The sequence below is a fragment of the Anthonomus grandis genome, chromosome 5 (assembly GCF_022605725.1).
Source record: "Anthonomus grandis grandis chromosome 5, icAntGran1.3, whole genome shotgun sequence".
NCBI classification, from domain to species: Eukaryota; Metazoa; Arthropoda; class Insecta; order Coleoptera; family Curculionidae; genus Anthonomus; species Anthonomus grandis.
The window spans coordinates 25,775,464-25,797,263 of record NC_065550.1 but is presented as its reverse complement, the minus strand read 5'-3'; the positions used below and the strand labels follow the sequence as shown (position 1 = coordinate 25,797,263).

At 31.3% G+C, this 21,800-nt stretch overlaps 3 protein-coding genes across 3 annotated transcripts; 2 read left to right on the top strand and 1 right to left on the bottom strand.

Annotated features, from left to right (window-relative positions):
- Window positions 1-93: 93 nt before the first annotated feature.
- On the top strand, window positions 94-6,115 carry LOC126736644 (mediator of RNA polymerase II transcription subunit 6). Its single transcript, XM_050441104.1, has 3 exons — window positions 94-557; window positions 5,146-5,320; window positions 5,378-6,115. The coding sequence occupies exons 1-3, from the start codon at window positions 358-360 to the stop codon at window positions 5,765-5,767; spliced, it is 765 nt and encodes a 254-aa protein (XP_050297061.1). The 5' UTR covers window positions 94-357; the 3' UTR covers window positions 5,768-6,115.
- A 3,633-nt stretch (window positions 6,116-9,748) lies between these two features.
- On the top strand, window positions 9,749-16,188 carry LOC126736642 (serine/threonine-protein phosphatase 2A regulatory subunit B'' subunit gamma-like). The gene is made up of 7 exons (XM_050441102.1): window positions 9,749-9,887; window positions 9,985-10,286; window positions 14,871-15,054; window positions 15,109-15,263; window positions 15,313-15,439; window positions 15,491-15,764; window positions 15,822-16,188. The coding sequence occupies exons 1-7, from the start codon at window positions 9,842-9,844 to the stop codon at window positions 16,054-16,056; spliced, it is 1,323 nt and encodes a 440-aa protein (XP_050297059.1). The 5' UTR covers window positions 9,749-9,841; the 3' UTR covers window positions 16,057-16,188.
- Window positions 16,187-21,791, bottom strand: LOC126736648 (protein max). Its single transcript, XM_050441109.1, has 5 exons — window positions 21,556-21,791; window positions 17,729-17,797; window positions 17,522-17,629; window positions 17,343-17,466; window positions 16,187-17,280 (listed from the first exon to the last, which is right to left on the bottom strand). The coding sequence occupies exons 1-5, from the start codon at window positions 21,592-21,594 to the stop codon at window positions 17,129-17,131; spliced, it is 492 nt and encodes a 163-aa protein (XP_050297066.1). The 5' UTR covers window positions 21,595-21,791; the 3' UTR covers window positions 16,187-17,128.
- Window positions 21,792-21,800: the final 9 nt, after the last annotated feature.

Genomic DNA, 21,800 nt, shown 5'->3' with positions numbered 1-21,800 from the left:
AACATAATAGAAATGACGTCTGACGTCAAATTGATACGTTTAAATTACACTGGCAATGTTGTCACGTAAACATTTAACCTTAAAAATGAAGAACTGTCAACATTTTGAAAAAAGCCATGTAAATATTGAAAATTTTACAATTGTTTTCAATACGTAAAATTAATAAATTCCATAACAGAAATCAAAAGCTTTTACTTCATAGACTATAATAATTTCATTTCCTTACCTTCGTTCTGTTTTTTTGCATACAGTTACGCACTAATTCAGCTTTTTTCGTATACTTCGTGCATACAGATTGTTTTTAAATCACCACTTAAGTCTGCTAAAAATAGTTTTTGGTGTCCCCGTTCAATAATAATGAACCGCCTACCAATAACTGCTCCCAGCGGAGTTGCGGACAATACTTTGGGACTATCATGGCACGACTCCCCCTGGATCCCCATATTAAATACTTCCAATGTTATCGAGTATTTTTCTCAGGCTTCGAATCCTTTTTATGATCGCACTTGTAACAATGAAATTGTCAAGATGCAAAGGCTTAATCCTGACCAACTACAGTAAGTATCACTGGATATGTTAAAGCTAAAGCAGGTACTGAGACCTCCATAAATAATTATAGACCTGTCAGTCTAATAAGGAATTTTGCAAAACTGCAAATGTATAAAAAATGGACTAATAAACTTTCTTAAAGTCAATAGTCAGAATAGTCTTATCCATAAATCAATTTGTATTTATCAGGGCGTTTAGTACAAAAGATGTCATGCATAGGTTAATAACTTAGGTTATTAATTGTTGGAAATGTTTTGTATTATATTGTATTGTCTTTTTATTCTGGAAACAGTTTGTTTAGTTTTTAAAAAGTAAAAACATGAACTAGTATTAGGTCATCAGTATAACACTTAACAAAATTACCTGCTGAGGCTACCGATTCCTCAATCTGAACTTATATGTGGCTCTATTGCATATGGAAGTAAAAAGTTATTTAATAATCTACTAGAAATCCGAAAACTTTTTAATGGAATTTTTTAATGATTAGCATTTAAATATTCCTAAGATTTAGATTTCAATCTAGTTTTGTTGTATCTTATTGTAATGTCTCTGAATTATGTTATGTTTTGGCTTTGTTTCCAACTTCTATGTTTGTATTGACAATAAAGCATTTTTTGAGTTAGAGTTTGAATCAAATAAAAAATTCTTCGCCATATTCTTAGACCTTGCTAGGCATTTGATACTGTCCCTCATAGTAATCTTCTTAATGTACTTGAAAGATATAGAATAAGGGAAAAACCATTTCAGCTTTTTTCTAGTTATCTGTCAAAACACTATTAAATGGTAAAGCTAAATAATGTACTAAGTGACAAATGGATACTAAAAATTGGTATTCACAGGGAACAGTGTTAGGGATAATTCTATTTACAACATATATAAATTCACTTTTAAATTTACAGATTAATGCTGCCGTCCTTAGTTAAAACGTCCTAACTCGCAAATTGATAAAGCTTAGAAAATTGAGATTTTATGAAAACTAATATGCAGTCCTCATGTTTAAAAGCAATTCCCTCGTTCTTTTTATGTGCTTAGAAATTTGCTTTTTACATTTGTGGGTAAAGTTTAATAAGGGACTAGATTCAATATTTGGTGAAATTTTTGGAAAAAAAGTTTAACTTATATAGGACTTTTTAACTTAGTAAAGTAATTATAATTAAAAAAAAAATATATATATATATATATTTGGACTGATTTTTATTAAAGACACGGGAGTTACATTTCAAATTAGCATTATAACTTAATTACTAACTAATAAAACATTAGAACATTAAAAACAGTATGAAAATAAATTATGAATAAAAAAAGTGCTTTACTCTTACTGGAAATCTACATTTTCTTTATTGTCAGTATCATTATTTTGGGAAACGGCTAATTCCTCCAGAATATCATTCGGTTAGCCGGAATAATAGGACGTAGCTTAGAAATCAAATTTTGTTTTCTTTTTAATTTTACACCTCGACATTGTGTTCGGTAAGAAGGTTTTGGTTCTTCCGAAAAGGCATTTTTGTAGTACAACACAATTTATCCCCTTTTAAAGTGCAAATGTACCATATTCTGCAAGTAAGGTTTGAGAACATTTTTTTGAAGCTTAAACTTGGATGAACAATCTTTCAAAACTTTTCAAAAAAGTTGTTTTGTATGTTCATCTCTTTTACGTGGACCTTAGATGAGTTTGCCATTTCTACAGACGATTTAAAATCATTAAAATCGATCACCTTACCGTACCTTTTCAATAATTGTTCTACTTGGTGATGGAACGAGTCCGCGGAAATAAAAGTGTAGCCAGATGAAAATATTTTATTTCCAAATTTAGAGTTTACAACATAAACAAAAAGAAAATAAAGCCCAATTTTTGTTTTGAGCTGCACAGTCGTCAAGCCAGATCGTAACATAAGTATCTGTTATATTATATTATTCTCTATTATATTATATTATATAATTCTGTTATATTAAAACTTTAAATCCAGGCATATTTTCATTTAGGCTCGTTTTTTACGACTCTTAGAATTTTTCTTCTGACTTTTGTTGGCTCTAAACAACCCTTCCTGTATACCGATTTTTTCCAAAAACCATACAGTTCTCAAGCCTCCATTGAACTTTTAGTCCTGGAAATTCCAAGCGGTTTGAGGTTCCAAAGAATTTGACATTATGCCTCCTGTTTTGAACAACTTTTAGATTCCTGTCTTCCAGAGACACCTGAAATCCCTAAATATAAAAAAAGACTTAGAATTAACAACAATAACAACAATTTGTGTTTGAATGTAAGCAAATGCAATTATATAAGTTTTCTCAAGCGAACTAAAAAGGTTGTCACTTCATATAACATTCAAGGAAGTACACTTCAATATTGCAGCATAGTTAAAGATCTTGGTATCTCGTTTGATGTTCATTTAAACTTTAATGCACACATAAACAATATTGTTCTCAAATCCTCTAAGAATCTGGGTTTTGTACTAAGGAACTGTAAAGAATTTTCTATAGAGACCTGTAAGAGGTTATACATGTCATTGGTTGTTTGATTACTGGAATATGGCTCAGTGATATGGTCGCTCTTTTACATGAATAATTGCTTGTCCTTGGAAAGAGTTCAGAACAAATTTATTAGGTTTTATCTCTATAAACTTCGAATAAGAATTCCGGATGATCATGTTTATGATATTGTTTTAGAAATGCTTGATATGAAGACATTGAGACAAAGACGGATATATGCGGATTTAATTTTTTTGTATAAATTATTGAATGGTCAGATAATTTGTCCAGAACTTCTGATGACAATACAATTTAATATTCCATCTAGGAATTTAAGGCAGTATCGTGTGTTTTCATTACCATTTCATAGCGCCAATTATGCATTACATGCTCCTATTGAAAGAACTCTAAGAATTGTCAATACTAGGGAGGTTGAAATTTTGGGCATTTCCTTATCTAGATTTAAGAGTCAAATAAGAGAAATTGTTTAATTTTTTTTTTTTTTTTAGTGCAATACTGAATATTATACTTTAGTAGGGTATGTTTTTAGTATTTTTAGAATTCTGTTATATTGATTTAAGTTATAAAACTATTTTCGGTATTTTACATTTATAAGTAGGCTTTATTACTGCTTAATAGTTAGTATTTTACTATTAAGTATGGTTAGGTTCAATTGATTTTGTATTTAATTTACTGTTGTAATGGGGTTGATCCCGTAAATAAATAAAATAAAATAAATAAATTAAAGAGTCAAAAATCTAGGGTAAGAGTAGCCATTGACAGGCTAACCTTATATTATACTTCTGAATGCACAAGGTGTGTCTCTCTCATCAATGAATATTCTACAAACGGAAAGTTACTTAGGACATTTAAACTTAGAAAAAGATAGATAGAATATTTTAATTTGGGATTATCGTCTTTTCTGCACATCGATCAATATATTTAGGTGAATTTAAGCCATAAAAAATGTAGTTAGGACTTTCTAATTTAGCCAAGGAGGCAGATACCATTTGATAGGTCAATAAAATGTAATAAGCCAAAAAAAGAAAATTTTGTAGTTAGGACGTTTTAACCAAGGAGGGCAGAATGGTTTAACAACTGATACAGCCATTGTTGATACAGGAAAATCTTGGGAAAGTGTGAAAAATAAGTTCATTAATAATTTTGTTAAAATAAAGAACTGGCTACAAACTTATAAACTAACATTAAATTTAACAAAAAATAATTACATAACTTTTTTCGTTACCAGTGCAAACAGGCCTCCTTATGATTTTATTTTAGTCGATAAGTATTCTGTTAAAGAGACTTCATCTACAAAATACCTTGGAGTTATAATAGATAAGTTTCTAAAAAGGCAAAGTCAAACACATTGACTATGTCTCGAACAAAATTCGCAAACTAATTCATAAATTTTACTTGCTAAGAAAATTATTTAATGAGAAGACATTTACATAATCTATAAAGTATTTGTAGAGTCAATCATAAAATATTGGTATGTTGGTATATATATTATTATAATACAGAAGTATATACTAAAAATAACTATCTGCAAAACAGATTATATCCTTCTCATTTGCTTTTTAATAAAGAAATTTTAAACATTAGATCAATATACTCACAGCTTGCATCACATATGTATACACACTAAACCAAACTTAAAAATTTTCTTAGATATCATACTTATGAAACAAGAGCTAAATACTACTGACACATTAAACTTCCAACAAGTACAAATAATCTTAATTTGACATATCTAAATTATTTTAGTCCTAAACTCTATAATTTATTACCAAGCGAGGTGCTCGGTAATAAATTAGGAGGAGCTCTATTTTTTTAATTGTTTTTTTATTTCTGCTTTTGATTTGAATGCTGGGTAATATATTGTTTTTCCTATCATAATATCCATGCAGTAGATTATGTATATAATAATTTTGCTAATAATAAATTTAATACATTTAAAAATAAACTGCACATACAGATGCTTGGCATCTAAATGTTAGTACAGAAACTTTTATAGGATATATCTAGTGAATTGTTAAGACAGTTATAATAAGATTAATGAGAATAAACTATTTTCTTCTGAGAAACAAACCTACACTTAAAATCATCTTGTATAACCACTTTTAGGAATATGACAGGCTTGGAATATGTGCTATTGCATGTCCAAGAGCCTATTCTTTATGTTATAAGAAAGCAACATAGGCATAGCCAACAGCAAGTGACTCCATTGGCAGATTATTACATTATAGCCGGAATTGTCTATCAGGCACCAGATTTGGCAAGTGTCCTCAATTCTAGACTGGTATGTCCTTAATATTTTATTAATGATTGTAATATATTACAATCCTATTGTTTTTAGTTATCGGCAGTTCACCATCTTCAATCGTCCTTTGAGGAGGCCTCAAGCTTCTCTCGATACCACCCGAGTAAAGGCTATTATTGGGACTTTAAGTCTCAAAAAGGTGCAGAAAAAATTAAACCGGTTGAGAAAGAAAAGCCTAAAGAGGAGTCAAGTTCACTCTTCCAAAGGCAGAGAGTGGACATGTTGCTTGGAGAACTTATTAAAAAATTTCCTCTTCCATTGCCCCCACAACCCAAGACAGTCCCAGCTGTGACAATTAAACAGGAAAGTGAAAATGGGACTCAAGAAAATAAAGATAAGGTAGAGGTAAAGCAAGAAGTTAAAGGAGGTAACAGTGGCGGTAATAGTGGCAAACCACCACCTGAGAAAAAGCCAAGACTGAATTAATTTATGACGTCATTTAATTTAGATATAGTTAAAGTTAATGTGTATTATTTTAGGTTATTAGTTTGATACATGTGTCAATTATTTATTTTTTGTTTGGTCAATTGTAATAAGATCTATTACAATAGATTCAAATTTTTATAAGATTTTCTTGTTAAAAATTTATAGAATATATATATGAGCCAATAAATTATAATCTGTGTAAAATAATTATAATTATTTCTTTTAGTTATTACTTAGTTATCATTCATCATTTATTGTATTCACAAAAGTCCTCTAGGTTTAGTGGTGGTAAGGTACTACACCTATAATATTATTTTATAATTACAATAAATTATTATTAGATATTAATGCATCTCTTATTTTGGCTTGAGTTACAGGTATTATCATACATTTTATTATATTATTATTACATATAATGTAAGGTTGCTTGTTGTCACAGAAGTCAAGAATTTAGGTGTTTACCTTGACACAAGATTAACTTTCGAAACGCATATAAAAAAGAAACTTTGCATTGCCTATTTAAGATTGAAGAAAATATATCAAGTAAACAGATTTTTACCCTCAACAACAAAATACTATTTATGTAACTCTCTTGTTTTATCTTTGTTGGATTATGGTGACATCATTTATCATAGCTCTTTGACTAACAGAATTTCTAAATCTATTCAGAAGTTGCAAAATGCGTGTTTGCGATTATCATATAATATTTTGTATAGAGATCATATTACTCCACACTTAAATAAACACTCAATATTATCTATGGCTAATCGACGTACGCTACATTTAACCAATTTTATTTATAGAGTTTTAAAATCCAAGCAACCGCCATATTTTTCATATCTATCAACTTTTCATATCTAGAGATCACTATCACCAAACTCGCTATACTGGCAATTTTCTTGTACCGCAACACCGTTCTGCAAATTTCCAAAAATCCTTTGCTTTTGTTGCACCTCAAATATGGAACAATATTCCAATTGAAAAAAAAACTTTAGCAATATCTACATTTTCAAAACACATTAAAAATAAACTTTTGCAAGAGCAACGTACAATTTAATGAAAATGTTGAAATTATCTGACTATTTGTGGCTAGATCTGTGCGTTCTCTGTCAGTCCAATTTATAAATAATAATGAATTATTAGTGCTATTCTCCTAGTGTCCTATGGGGGGTTCTTGTGCTTGACCGGATACCAAAATTATTGTCATAAACTGAAAATTATTAACTTTATTGTTAAGTATAAATAGTGATTTTTTTTCTTTAGGTTTTAGTTTTAGTATTTAGTTGTTTAGTACTTTTTTTTTGCAAATATTTTAACATAAAAATTCCAATTTACAAAACATTTTACTAATAAAAGAAAACATGGAATAAACCGAAAACCTACCACAGACCAGTTTTTCGGGTAATTCTTACATAAAATTGCACAAATCGTATATTATACAGTGTGTTAGGGGTTAGATTTCCGATGCTTTACTCACGTATTTTACGTCCAATTTTATCGACAAAAAACCATATAAATCGGGGTCGCACTCTTCATCCCTCTGAATGGTAGCTATATCAACGTTTTATTTCACGAGTTCACTGAATTAAACTCATTTTTCTGCCACTTTCATGCCCTCCACATGCATAGAAGTGGTCTTATTTTAAAGGTGATTATTGGCCAGCTTTTCAAACTAATTTTACTAAGGAATTACTCAAAATAAAAAATGTGGTAAAATTTTGTGTATTTAATTTAAAAACTAGGCCCTTAACATATGTTTTTAATGCTAATAAATGAACACCAAATTATTACCGCCACTTTTACGTTAATAATTTACGTAAATGGCCTGGCAAAAGCAGTTAAAAATTAACAAAAATAAAATATTTATACAGGTAACATTTCATTAGGTAATAAGGGAGAGGGGTATTTTTACGATACGACGAATAAGTACGAATTATGTGAAATAGGAAAACAAGATTTAATTCTTTATTATCTTTTAAGATTTAAAATTTGCTGAAAGCGGCCGCCATTGTTCCGATGGCAAGTTATTCCCCTTAATCCAACCTACTGAGTAGCTCTCATAAACATTTCTCAATTGTTCTTAATCTCCTCAGCTGTAGCCATAATCCTTTAAGAGAGCTATTCCCTGGTGTCTAGAACTTCCTCGTAAACTTTCTGTTTCATAGTTCTTCAAAAAAGAAATCCAGAGGCAGAGTAGTTAAATCGGGAGAACGAGGTGGCCAGGCGATTGTAGCAGTACGTCCAATCCATGGCACATAATTCGTATCAAGGTGTGCCTTTTCTAGTCATAAGAAATGAGCTGATGCTCCGTCTATTTCGAGATAAAAAGGTCGCTTGCTGCCGAGGCTAGCTGAACACCGACGGAACCTCTTCCAAAAAAATCATTCTGAAGAAATTCCAAAAATCTCTCGAGAATAAGCCCAATCAACTGATCATTTAATAAACCTGCCCAAGCATTAATAGAAAATTCGTACTGGAATTGACCAGGCCTAATGACGTGTGGGTTTTTGGTAAGCCACAAGTGGTCATTTCGGTGATTTTTTATATCAGCTCTCAGCTCTGACTGAAGTGGCGGTAATAATTTGATGTTTATTTGTTAGCATAACTTTTTGCGTAGAAACTAGAAGAAAAAAAAAGATATGTTAAGGGCATGGTTTTTAAGTTGAAGCATAGTAACTGAAAAAATGCACATAAGTTTACCACATTTTTGTTCAAAATCATATTTTTTCGCTTATTATTTTAAGTAATTTCTTAGTAAAATTGGTTTTAAAAGCTAGTAAATTTAATCATCTTTAAAATAAGACCACTTTTATGCATGTGAAGGGCATATAAGTGATAGAAAAATAATGTTCAGTGAATTCTTAAAATTCGTAAAATAAAATGTTGATTTATGATGTGTAAATTATTGAATTATGATATATAATTATGGCTCCGATTCAGAGGGGTGAAGAGTGCGACCCCCATTTACATGGTTTTTAATCGATTTTGGGTAAAGTATCGGAAATCGAACCTGTATATAATAAAGTATTAATAACTAAAGTAAAATAGTAACACGCTGTATATAATAAAGTAAGGTGTCTGCTGTATTTTATAAACTGCAGTTTTCCGCAGAACAAAATAGAAAAATCTAGATAATTAATAGGATGTATAAAAACTTATAAAAGTAAACAAAATAAAATAACAATAGAAGCAAGAAAATTTAAAAAACAAGAATTGAGACAAGGAACTTACTACCTATATAAAAATCTCCAAATGCAAGATAAAAAACTGAAAGCTTTAAAAAATAGTAGTGAAGATTAATACGTATCATTTATGTGATTAATATCATCATTTTTTTTTTTTTTTTTATGGTAAACACAAGCACAAGAGGAAAGTCCTATGCTTGGAGTGGTGCTAAGATATTTGTGGGCATTTATCTTGAATCGCTGTAGGTTGTATGCGTCGGGAAATATGTGAGATGGAAGCCCGTTCCACAAATAAGATGTTCTCCAGATGAATGAGTCCCGATACAGCGACGTCCTTGGGGTAGGCAGGTGGACTCGATGTTGATGAGCCGCAACTGCTAGACGCGTCCTTCTTGCCGGAACAGGCCTGGGTGGAATCAGGCCTGCCAGCTCAGAGGAGCACTTACCGTGATAATAACGGTAAAATAAACAGAGATCAGCCACCTTTCTCCTGTGCTCCAGACTATCCAGACTCTTGTCAGTTCTGGTTTGTCGATAAGACGAATAGCTCTCTTCTGTATAGAATCCAGCAGGTTTAAACTATGCTTGGGTGCAGAGCTCCAATCATGTTTTAAAGAATATTTTCTTAATTATTAATTCTACTTTATATATTCAGTTTCTATGAATCTTTTTTGCTTTTATATTCAAAAGAACAGGTGTTACAAACTCGATCTATTATATAAGGTCCATATGTCTGTAATGCGTATACGTGTAGCTAGTGCCTTATTTTTCCTTCATTATTGACGCATGTTAATATGACAGATACTTTACAATTAAATTGTAAACATAAACAAAAATTTTTGTTCAAATAATTAATTTATTATTATCGCTTTATGTTTATTTATGGGACATGGACTTAAAAGATTTATTAAAGCAGAAAATCAAAAAATTAGACGGTAAATGTTTCATATATTCGAACAATTATACAACCAGTTATCTATTAATTTTTTTTAACGCAGATAAAGAAGTTTTTTGAACTAAGCTATTTTCTAGCCAAACATCCAATTTCGCCAGAAACGTCTCTTGAAATAGAGGATGATCATTTTCAAAAATTGCTTAAAGAATGGGGAAAATCTACTTCAGAGCCAAAGAATGGCATTCCAAGGTTTTATAAACGGATACCAAATGAAAGCGAGCCTTTGAGGCATGCGTTTAGGCAAGAGAGCAGATCTGATCTGCTTAAAAGGAAAAGTCTTCATATTGTGGATAAAAGTGAAATCAAAAACTTTTGGGGTTTATTGGAAACTTATCAGACATCTCCAGATGAGCAGCTGATTTGTTATACAGATTTCCAAGTAAGTAGGATAGTTGATAAAGCTAATATTGTTTATAAATTATCCTGTGTTGATAGTAGTTTAAAGGAAGAATAGTGTCTATTGATCATAGTACATAGGAGTAAAGGAGTAAAATTAACATTAGTATCTTGCAATCATTATAAAACCAAGACCTACCAAGAATAGAGTTAAATAAGATATTTAACATCACTTAGGAAATCTTTGTAAGGTCCTAGAACATTCCTGGGGCATGAAATATTTTTTATCATCAAAATCGAGATTCATGGATATGTTCCTAGAGTCGTTACTGCAATTTTAATGAATGATTTTTAAAAATATTTTGTACATAAATATTTTTTAGTAAGTAAAAATTTATTTTTGAAAAAAAACTGTAAAAACCAACAAAAGGATCATAGAAACCAAATATTCATTATGATTCTAATATCTGTTTTTAAATGTTCTACTTGATACCAAATATAAATTGCATTATAAAAATTCAAAGTGCTTTTTATAATGTTTATTTGGTTTTTTGTTTATTTTTATCAAGATTATGTGCAAATTAATGGTTATACAAGGTAGAATATTATCAACCATAAATTTACCTGAGGGACAGGTCTCTAGAAGTATGTGTTGGTTGGGGAGACCAGGAATAGGATACTGTATATAACTATGGAATTCTGCAAAGCTCTATACAGTAGTACTTGCTCCTGGAGCTGTCCTTGCAAGTTTATTGTAATCCAGGATTTACAGAGATTGGCAAAGTGGTTAAATTTAAATAAACTAGAAATTAATATAGAGAAAACAATATACATGTTATTTAAGAAAAAAAATCACAAAACTATAACTTTTCTTTAGAAATTAATCAAAACTTGATCAGCAGAAGTATAATTCTATGATATATATCTTGGTCCTTTAGTTCATAAAAAATTGAATTAATTGATGAATATAATGAAATCACACAAAAAATAATTCTAAAGATGAATGCCTTCTTCAGATTGTCAGTATTCTTAAATATGAAGAATTGTACTCTTTATTATAATGCATATAAATATAGTGGCAAATCTTACATATTTAATAAATATTTAGCATACTTGTGGTTCTACTAGCTTTAAAAAAAACCCAACCCTACAAGACAAATGTTTAAAATTCCTTTATAACAAAGAATTCCAAATGCAACAACCAAGCATTATGATGAAACTCACACAAAACTTATAAAATATCTCTTACAGCTTAATCACTATAAACAGATACATAAAATCTTGAATCAAACATTAAAATGTAACGTAGAATTAATCCCAAACCATCATATACATGAACATAACACAAGTACTAAAAATTATATTTATCTAGAGACAATAAGATCAAATAAAGTATTAAATAATACGTAACACAGGGCATAAAAATCATATAAATCAATTCCAAAAAATATTCAACATGCCAACAATTTGTTAAAAAAGTTAAAATTTATCTTAACGGGAAGATCAATTGTTGTCATTACAATGATGTCAATTTAACATAATTATTGTGTATAGAAATTGTGTTGTTTTGTTTTGAAATAGTGAATATTATTGTATACGTCTATAGTTTTTAATATTTTTCAATTGTGATTTATTAATAATAAATATAAAATGATTTTTTTCTAAATAAAATATGCATTAATGTTTGAAAGGACATGAAAAATAAAAAACCTTAAAAAAAAACAAAAAACTGTATCTACACTTATATAAACAAAAATTGTTAAATCCGAGAATGGTAATTAAATTAAGAAAATGTATAATGCTTAGTACAAAAATAAATGTATGGCAAATATAATATATATATATGAAATGTTTTTACCAATATAAGTTGTAAAAAAGTTGTATATACTTTCAAAAAGCTGATGTATAGTAGGGGAGAGGGGGGTAAAATGATCCCCCTAAGAAAAAAATACTTTAAAATGGGAATATATTTTCTTTAAACTTCAGTTTGATAGAAATGACCTATAAAAGAGTAATTTCTCTTAATAAAACCACACTTTTAACAAAAAAAAATTATTTACTTTTTAAAAATTTAACAAAATCATGAAAGTCGCAAAGGGATCATTTTACCCGAGTATTGGGGGTAAAACGATTCCTTCTACAAAAAACTTTAAAAAAAATAACTCTGACAGTATAATACCGAGATAAACTGTATTTAAAACCTAAGCTTTCTCTGAACTTTTGCTAGTGCTAAAGGAACGTGGGAGCAATGTTCGCAAATAAATTCATCATCATCTTCTTCAACACCCGCACACAATTCGTGAGCCCATTCTAAACACTTTTTGCATTGAATCCAACCATCAACTGGTGTAAAATATTCTTCACAGCAGTAAAGATAACTTGGATTTGTCTCGTCTTCCGAATCCGAAGAGTTGGAAAGGCTTTCTTTTATTTTATTTCCATTTTTCGGCGTCTTCTGCTTTAGTGTCTTCTTGTCATTTCTCTTTTTTGTTTTAATTGTGTTTTCTTTTACTTCCTTTTCTTTGATACTTTCTTCAAGCGCAGTTTTGTATGGCGTGCTGGTCAAGACTGCACTTCCACAAGACTTTCTCTTTCTTGTGTTTCTCTTGCCTTGAATTTTTGGAAATGGTTGACATTCTTGTGGTGTCACTGAAAAAGATGAATTTATTTGTTCATCTCGTTTTGAGCTGGGCCCAGGCTCAGGATTCAAGTACGGATCGTTTGAATCACTAGCATCATTATCAGAAGCTATATTGGATATATCTGTCAATGGGTTACATGGATTGGAACCTGGTGCCACATCTTCTATAGTTTCATCAGTCTCACTAGGTATTTGATCGGTTACTTCAGCGGCCAAAAAGTCAACATCTGAAAAAACCTCTGAGTCAATTGATGTCCCTTGATTGTCCCATTTGATGGTATGCAAGCCTTTAAGTAGCCTTCGCAAAATATTTGACTTATTTGAAACACCGTCACGGTTCTACCAGGATGATGGTTTAACCATTTTTCCAATGCTTGGTGTAAATAAACACTAAGGGGACCCATAACAGCAACGTCCAACGGCTGCAGCTTGTGAGTACAGTGTGGAGGTAAACACAAGATGGTTACAAAGTTTTCTCTGGCACTTAAAATAACATCGAGATTTCTTGTGTGCGATAAATGTCCATCTAATATAAGTAACACTGGCGCATCCTTACTCGGCTTGACGAAAGATACGAAGTGAGTAAACCACTGCTTAAAAACTTCGGTACGCTTCGGTACCCGGAAGAGCTCCATCTGTTAGTTCGGCCTTCATTCGCTTTCTACTAAAAATCAGCATCGGTGGGACAAAACTTCCAGCAGCTGATACACAAACCACCGCTGTTGTCGAAACCCCACGCTCCGCTGATGTTACCCTTGCCACTTGTTTGGAACCTTTTCGTGCCAATATTCTTGAGTTTCGCCCAGGAACAGTAGAAATCGAAGTCTCGTCTACGTTAAAAATTCGGTGAGGCGCATAATTATTTTTAGAGTAAATCTCTTTCAACAAATTGAAGAACTTTGTCACAACTGGTTTATTAAAGGCTCTTGCCCTAGCAGCTGACGTCGCTTCAGGACACCTCAAGGAAATCTCTGAATGTCTTCTTCTAAAACCGCTTAATCAATCTTTACCAGCAGCTTTTTCTACATGAGAAAACTTGTGGGGAATTTTGTTGTTTTCAGCAAGTTGATAAGCTAGTTGTCGCAAATCACGAGTTGTGAGTCCATACATCCTGCTTTCAAAATCTAGGATATGAGTTACTAACTCTTGCTCTTGTTCCGGCGAAAATACAGGGTGGCAGCTCCTAAGTGGCTTTATCTCTAGCTTTGCTACCTTATTTTTGTCCATTACACGCCGTTTAAGCGACATTCTTGGTACGTTAAAGATTCGGGCAGCGGTTTTCACAGGCATTCCTTGCTTAACTTCTGCTATGGCATTTTTCATATGCTCAGCATCCCAATTTTGCCTATTGGTTATTCGCTTATATGTTCGTGGCATCCTGTAACAATACGACGTAAAATGAGTTTGTAAATAAAAATTAGGATTTACAACAATTTGGTAAGAACTAGGGGGTAAAATGATCCCCTTTTTAAAACGGGATCGTTTTGCCCCACGTTTAGAGGATCGTTTTACCCCAAAGTGACATGCAGTACCATTTGTTAAATGAAAATTAATTGACATATATTAATTGAAAACAAAAACCACAAATCAACTCAGCATCCCTTCCTCAAGAAAACAACGTAAGAAGAAGATGGATCAGTCACATTGTTAAAAAAATAAATAAAAGAAAACAAATACCTTACCTTATATTATAAACGTAAAAAACACAAGTTCACGTAGCAATTGTTGGATTCGAACTGAATCGCAATTCCGATTGTGGTCTATTTATAACCTCTTCGCCTAGAACATTGTTACCAATATTACGCTTATTTTTACGGATCATTTTACCCCCCTCGCCCCTACAGCTAGATGCCATATTATATCACACTTGCAAATTGTAAAGAACTTATATAAAACAACCCTAAGGGAATTTTTTACAAGAAAGAAGTTGCAAAATATAAAATAGAGTAGTTTCATGGTATAACTACATTTTATTTTTTTCTATAGAAAGCTATAGACATAGCAGGACCAAAAGTCAAACACTACCTCAAGCCCAGTGTTTTTGCCAAACTGCAACAGGGCGATCCTCAAGGTCGAGTATCAATTATTTCATTGTTCAATTACATCATGAGAAAGATGTGGCTGGATCATACGAGAGTAGGATTATCTGTCTATGACAGTAATGGACAAGGTAATATATTGTTAAAAACATTCATTATATTTTTATTAATTTCTTAGCTTTCAGGATATTTAACAGAAACAGAACTGGAAAATTATATAAATGATTTGTTGCCTGGCCTGTGCCAGTTGGACGGCTTAGAGAAATCCTTTCACAGTTTCTATTTATGCACTGCTGTAAGGAAATTTTTGTTTTTCTTGGATGGAGCAAGAACTAATAGGGTAAATTTTTTATTTATTTTTAAAGCATCATCTAACTTATTCTTTACAGATAAGGATTCTGGATATATTGGCCAGCACCTTTCTAGATGATTTATTAGAGTTAAGAGATGAAGAACTTAGTAAAGAGATGCAAGAACAAAACTGGTTCAGTGCTCCATCTGCTTTAAGGATTTATGGTAAATTACATTACATTTGATGTATTTTTTGTAAAGCCATAATGTTTTCAGGGCATTATTTGAACTTAGACAGAAATCACAACGGAATGTTAAGCAAAACAGAACTTGCCAGTTATGGTTCTGGCACATTAACAAAACCATTTCTAGATAGGGTTTTTCAGACATGTCTCACCTATGGTGGCGAAATGGATTATAAAACGTATTTAGATTTAGTTTTGGCTCTGGAAAACCGTTCGGAACCGCAAGCCTTGGCGTTTTTGTTTAAAATCTTGGATATAAAAGAGTGTGGATATTTAGATGCCTTCACCTTAAGTTATTTTTTTAGGTAGGACCCCTAGAACTTTATTATCAAGTAATTTACTTATTTTCTATATTCTTTTAGAGCAATTCAGGAGCAAATGAAAGCTCACGGTTCAGATCAGCCAGTCTCCTTTAATGACGTGAAAGATGAACTTTTCGATATGGTCAGGCCAAAAGATCCGGAAAAAATCACCTTGCAAGATTTAATTAATTGTGGACAGGGAGATACTTTCGTTACGATTTTAATCGAATTCCACGGTTTTTGGGCTTATGAAAATAGGGAAGCCGTCTCATCTGAACCACAAGAAGGCTTATGATCGAACGATTCAAATTTCTTAAAACGCCACGTAAAAAAGGCTATATAGTGATTTTATACATAATTTGATAAGGACGGGTGCCATTTACTGTGTTTATAAGTTGAAATAATAACATGCTTTTTTATATAAACATTTTGGATTTTTATTTCCTACCACAGTGTTTGAACTTACGATGATATTATACATCTAACAAAATAAGAAACTATAAATGAACTTAAATCTATTGGTCAACCTATTTTGCATATTTACCATTGCCAGATCTTAAATCAGTGAGGGTTCATTTAAGAAAGAAAACTGCAGTATTGATAAAAATGCCATATAAACAAATCCTTTATGACTAATAAAGATTCAGAATTTTGCGAATTTACAGTTTAAAAGTCACCATAGGACCATGAACTAAAGCAACAAAATAAATATCAATAATTATTTTACAACTAACATTCATATAGTTTAATCATGCTTTTCTTTAATTTTATTACTTTTGGACTATTTCCATACAGTAACTACAAATAACCGCCACTGATTGTATTAGTTTAAGGCTTGACCACATTTGCACTCATTGAAAATAAATACATATTGCAATAATCATTTTAAATTTAACTCAGATTGTAGCACTTGCAACAGTTAAATTTAAAGAGTTACTTGCATATAAGATGGCTTCAAAACAACCAAATTTTAACTGTCTATAGGCAAAGTTATGATACTCTTATCTCTGTTTAATATGTTGTGTTCCTTCATTTTTTGCCTATAGACAGTTTTATTTCGAACACATCTTTGATTACCCAATATGCTTGGGTATATATTTGAAGACTGTACAGTAAAGGGTGGCCCAAATTCAAGACTAATTCTGAGATCCCAATGGTGAGTCTTGAATCTGGGTCACTGTAGATTTTTTTTTTTAATTTCATTAAATAAAGAAGATTCCCCTTTTCAAGGTTAAAGCCAGCCTCAGATGATCTTAAAAATATACAAATACTAAACCATAATGTTTTCCATGATAAAATGCGCTACTAGCTACTATTAATATGGAGAAATGTTTTGGGCCATATTTTACAAGAAAAAACATTCATCATTAATGAAAAGCTTTAAATTTCTTGGGAGGTCGTCTCTGTGTTATGGTATCTTCACTTTCTGACTCGTCAGATTCTTCAGTGTCATACATATCATCTTTTTCCAGGTCACAGTCAAATACGCCTGTTTGTTTCACGTTTTCTAAGGTACGAACTGCAAGAAGTAACACATTATACCAACAATTATTTTGTAAGAAAAATTTTAATATGATTTACTTTGAGCTTCTAGGAGGCTGTTTTGTCTCTTAAGATCTTCAATGTCCTGCTGATGTGAGTTATTCTTTTTTCTCATGAACATAATGTATTCCGCTGCCTTCTTAAGAATTTGAGCTCTACTTGCCTAAAAAATATGTACACATGTATTTTATTTAACTACTAAGAATCAAAATGTTAACCTTTTCTCCATTTAAAGCAGGTACAGAATCTCGTAAGCTACTAAAGCTGTCTTTAATGTGATCTCTCCTTTTTCTTTCTAACGCATTATGATGTGCCCTTTTCTCAGCCTAAAAAACAAATATTTTTTAAGATTTATAGAATATTGAAAAATATAATTTTGGTTAGTTTAATGCATAAACACAATTTAAATGTGAGTTGACACTAACCTGGGAATAATATTGACTTCCAGAGGACTGTCTTGAAAGAGATTGGCGGGTATCTGAATCATCTCCATCCTATAAAGGTGTTAAGATGTTTTAAATCATTTTGTATTTCTATAATTATGATAATCTCTTGCAACACAATCAGGATATTGTTTATAAAAGTTAAAACAAAATGGGGTTTGAGGGGCACCTAAGAGGCTTGACCACATTTACATTTCTATGCATGAATTCACATGAATATAATGAAATACTTATAGGGGTTAAGAATACAGTTTTGGAATCATGAAATAGTGTCATTTATTAAAAAATTTACAAATGTTGCGGTTTTTGTAAGAACTAGTTAGTTATCTACTACTTATGACAATTAATTTTAGTTATATTGTCTGGCTATTGAATCTGTAGCTTTGAAAGGAATTTGAGAAGAGTGCTGAATTGCAAAAGAGGAATTGAACTGTGCAGGAAGTTATTTTAATTTCAAATTCAATGCTGCGAAAAATTTATTTATTTATTTATTTATTTATTTCAATATACGGCAGAGCCAGTTTACAAAAACAAAATAGATAATACAAAATACTAAACAATATAGCAATATAAATACAATACTAGAATTACAAAAAAAATATATATATACCACGGTAAAACCTCTGAAAAAACAGTCATCAACAGGGCTAAAAACTTAGCACTATCCAAGGAACGTAGGTTAAAGTATAAGATTATTTATTTTTGATATGAATGACCGTAAGCCGCCGGAAAATGGATCCAAACTATTTTTATTAAAGAAACCCAAAGTCCTAGTCAGTGGAGAAAAAAACCCATAGTTGGCCGAATGAAAGGGTAAACGAAACATAGAAGAGTTGATCCTTCTTTGACAGGTGTTAAAAGGAATTGCTTCCAAGATTGTAGGACAATGATATAAACCATTTAAGATCTTATAAAACGTTAAAGCATCAGAATAATGCCGTCTGACTTCAAGATTAGGGATATTAAATTGGACACTGATAGCATTATAGTCGATGTAATAATTACGAAAAATATTAACTTCAGCTCTAAAAGCAAGGGATCTTAAGAATCTTCTTTGTACAGCCTCAAGGTGTTCAATATGAGAATCATAATAAGGGGACCAAATTACAGACGCATACTCAAGCAAGGAACGTACCAAAGAGTAATAAAGTAATTTGAAACAATAAGGTGAAAGATGTACACTATTTCTAGTGATAAAACCAAGACTATGCATACTCCTGTTAATAATATCCAAAATGTGCGGCAAAAAAGTTAGCTTGGTATCAAAAAGAACACCTAAATCTTTAACTGTATCAACTGACTTGAGTTCGTTATTGTTGATTGTGTATTGATAATTAATAATTTTATTAGAACGACCAAACGAAATACATACACACTTCTTTACATTCAGTTCCAGACTATTGCTATTACACCACTCAGCAACACTATTTAAATCCAATTGAAGTAGCTCAGCATCAAGATATGACTCAATGGCTTTATACAGTTTAAAATCATCAGCAAAAGCAAGATGTTTTGAATGAACAATTACATCACTCAAATCTCTTATGAACAAGTTAAAAAAGACCGGTCCAATATGTGAACCTTGAGGCACTCCTGAAGATACTTCAATACCATTAGAAATATAATTACTTATCCTGACCAACTGTGTGCGACCAGTCAAAAAACTGTGACAAAACTCGACCAAAGTCCTACCAAGGCCCATAGCCCCAAACTTCTGAACCAGATGTTCATGACCAACCCTATCAAAGGCCTTTGAGAAGTCTGTGTACACACTATCGACCTGTACAGACCTCTCAAAAGCACCAATCAAATCATACTGGTAAGTCAACAGGTTAGTCACCATAGATCTACCCTGACAAAAACCATGCTGATGATCAATAAGCAATCGCCTACAGTGCCACGAAAATCGCACAGAAAACAACCTGTCAAACAGTTTAGGAACTACAGACTGAATACACACACCTCTATAGTTACAAATATCAGTTCTATCCCCATTTTTATGAATTGGCGTTAAAAAACTTACCTTCCAATAATCAGGAAATTTGCCTGATGTCAAGCAAAGATTGAAAAGGTGATGCAGAGGCTTACTCAGAGTGCACACACAGTTTTTAAGAAAAACAGATGGGATACCATCAGGGCCAAAAGAATGTTTGTTCGGAAGGCGTAAGATTTCATCAAATATGTCCAATAAAGAAAAAGAGATGCAATTTAAATCCAGACTGTAATCAAATTTATAGTCAGGAGCCTTGCGGACAGGTTGCCTGTATGTAGTTTCAAAATACCTAGCAAATAAGTTTACAATATCTTGACCATTACCAGCAACCTCGGCTTCCATATGTATGCTATTGGGGTATGAATCAGACCTACGTAATCTATTGATGTGTTTCCAAAATGAAGAAGGATCATGAGAAATTTCAGTATTTAATCTTTCAATATATGACCTAAAACATTCATCACGAAGAGTTTTACAAATTGAGGAATATAACCTGATCATTGACGCCATTCTTGTATTTAATAAACTATATTTTCCTTAAAGGTTAAATAAGGTTGTCATTTTCCCCACATTAAAAATGCCAAACATCTTTAAACTAATGCAGATAAACATTTATTTTATGCTACTGATTGTAATCAATATTTTTCTGGTATATGGTAATCAATGTTTATCTGAACTTTGTGATGTGTTTTATTAGTTCTGGTAGGTTTTTAGTGATTATTAAGATTAGAAGTGTATGATTTTTGTGTTGTTTTAGTATCTGATGATGGTAACTGATCATCAGATACTAATCATAATACATTGGATTAAAGACGTTTGGCATTTTATTGTAGGGAGAACAACAACCTTGCTTAACCTTTATAGTTCCACTTCTCTCCTAAGTATAAACTTCTATACTACTATATTCTTTTAAGTTAACATTATTCCAAACATCTTATCTGAATCAGTTAAACTCGCAACATCTTGTAAAAGGGGTAAGTAGTTGTGTACTTGCAATGCAAACTGTTATCTTACAGTTTATCCTTACTCACAAAAATGATGAGAACCTGTAACTGATCAAATATTGACCCTTTTGCAGGCAATTTAAGGTTTTTCAAATCTAAAATTTAAATATCTGATTGTTATTACTATTGCAAGAAAAAAGTATTCTATTGGGCTAGTGTTTTATGGATTAGATGCTTGGTATGTGTAAATGGTTTAAATTACTATACTTCTATGTGTGCCGCTGCTTTATCTTGTTTCAAGATTATTGCATTTAAAAAAAGATTGTAAATTGGCCCTGCCATTAAACTAAAATATAATATAAAAAAAAGAGATAGATCTTATTTTTTGATGTTGATTTGATGATATTATTGTTCTTAATGTGATGCAAAGTGTATTTTGATTAATTTTCAAAGTTGTCCAGGGTCAATATAATAAACAATGTTTTCTTCCCAGTCAATTTTTGGATATATTAAATTACTTTTTTTTTTAATATGTGTAGCTTAAACAACATTGGTTTTAGGATAGATAAGAGCACTTCATCAAAGTAAATAAACATGGATAATTTATACATTTCTATATTATATTCCTACCAGTAAGTGCTATTAATGATTTAAACTAAAATAAGAAATTTAAAATTAGTATGATGAACTGATTGTTAATTTATGGTAAACTTGGATTGGAATATGCGAATAAACCCAAAGAACTTTGGAAAATATTTTCTTATTTAGTGAGTTACTGTATTTGTTAAATTCAGGACTACGTAAACAAACCTAGAGTCAATTTAAGCTACATACTTAGTACTCATATTTGGATGTTTGGGGATGCTACTTACATCACTTTCAACATCTACCTCCCTGTCGTCGTCACTCATCCTGGAGAACGTAATTTTAAGGCTGTGAATTCAAAAAGGTAAGTAATATACTTTTTTTCACTCCTTTATATCAGTGCTGATCCTGAACTGCAATTGTAGGGTTTTTTATTTAATGTTTTTTGATACTTTTCAAGGTATATTTTGACCAAAAATGTAAATAATTCCTTGTGTAATGTAAACTTGTCAAAAGTTGACTTGACACATAA

Bases quoted from the DNA above. Each gene is read 5' to 3' on its own strand.
- LOC126736644 (XM_050441104.1), top strand. From the start codon at position 358: ATGAACCGCCTACCAATAACTGCTCCCAGCGGAGTTGCGGACAATACT. The intron at 558-5,145 runs GTAAGTATCACT...AACCACTTTTAG, and splicing joins CTTAATCCTGACCAACTACA to GAATATGACAGGCTTGGAAT. The intron at 5,321-5,377 runs GTATGTCCTTAA...TATTGTTTTTAG, and splicing joins GTGTCCTCAATTCTAGACTG to TTATCGGCAGTTCACCATCT.
- LOC126736642 (XM_050441102.1), top strand. From the start codon at position 9,842: ATGGACTTAAAAGATTTATTAAAGCAGAAAATCAAAAAATTAGACG. The intron at 15,055-15,108 runs GTAATATATTGT...CTTAGCTTTCAG, and splicing joins CTATGACAGTAATGGACAAG to GATATTTAACAGAAACAGAA. The intron at 15,264-15,312 runs GTAAATTTTTTA...TATTCTTTACAG, and splicing joins ATGGAGCAAGAACTAATAGG to ATAAGGATTCTGGATATATT.
- LOC126736648 (XM_050441109.1), bottom strand. From the start codon at position 21,594: ATGAGTGACGACGACAGGGAGGTAGATGTTGAAAGTGAT. The intron at 17,798-21,555 runs GTAAGTAGCATC...ACACCTTTATAG, and splicing joins AGGTAGATGTTGAAAGTGAT to GATGGAGATGATTCAGATAC. The intron at 17,630-17,728 runs GTTAGTGTCAAC...TTTGTTTTTTAG, and splicing joins GAAGTCAATATTATTCCCAG to GCTGAGAAAAGGGCACATCA.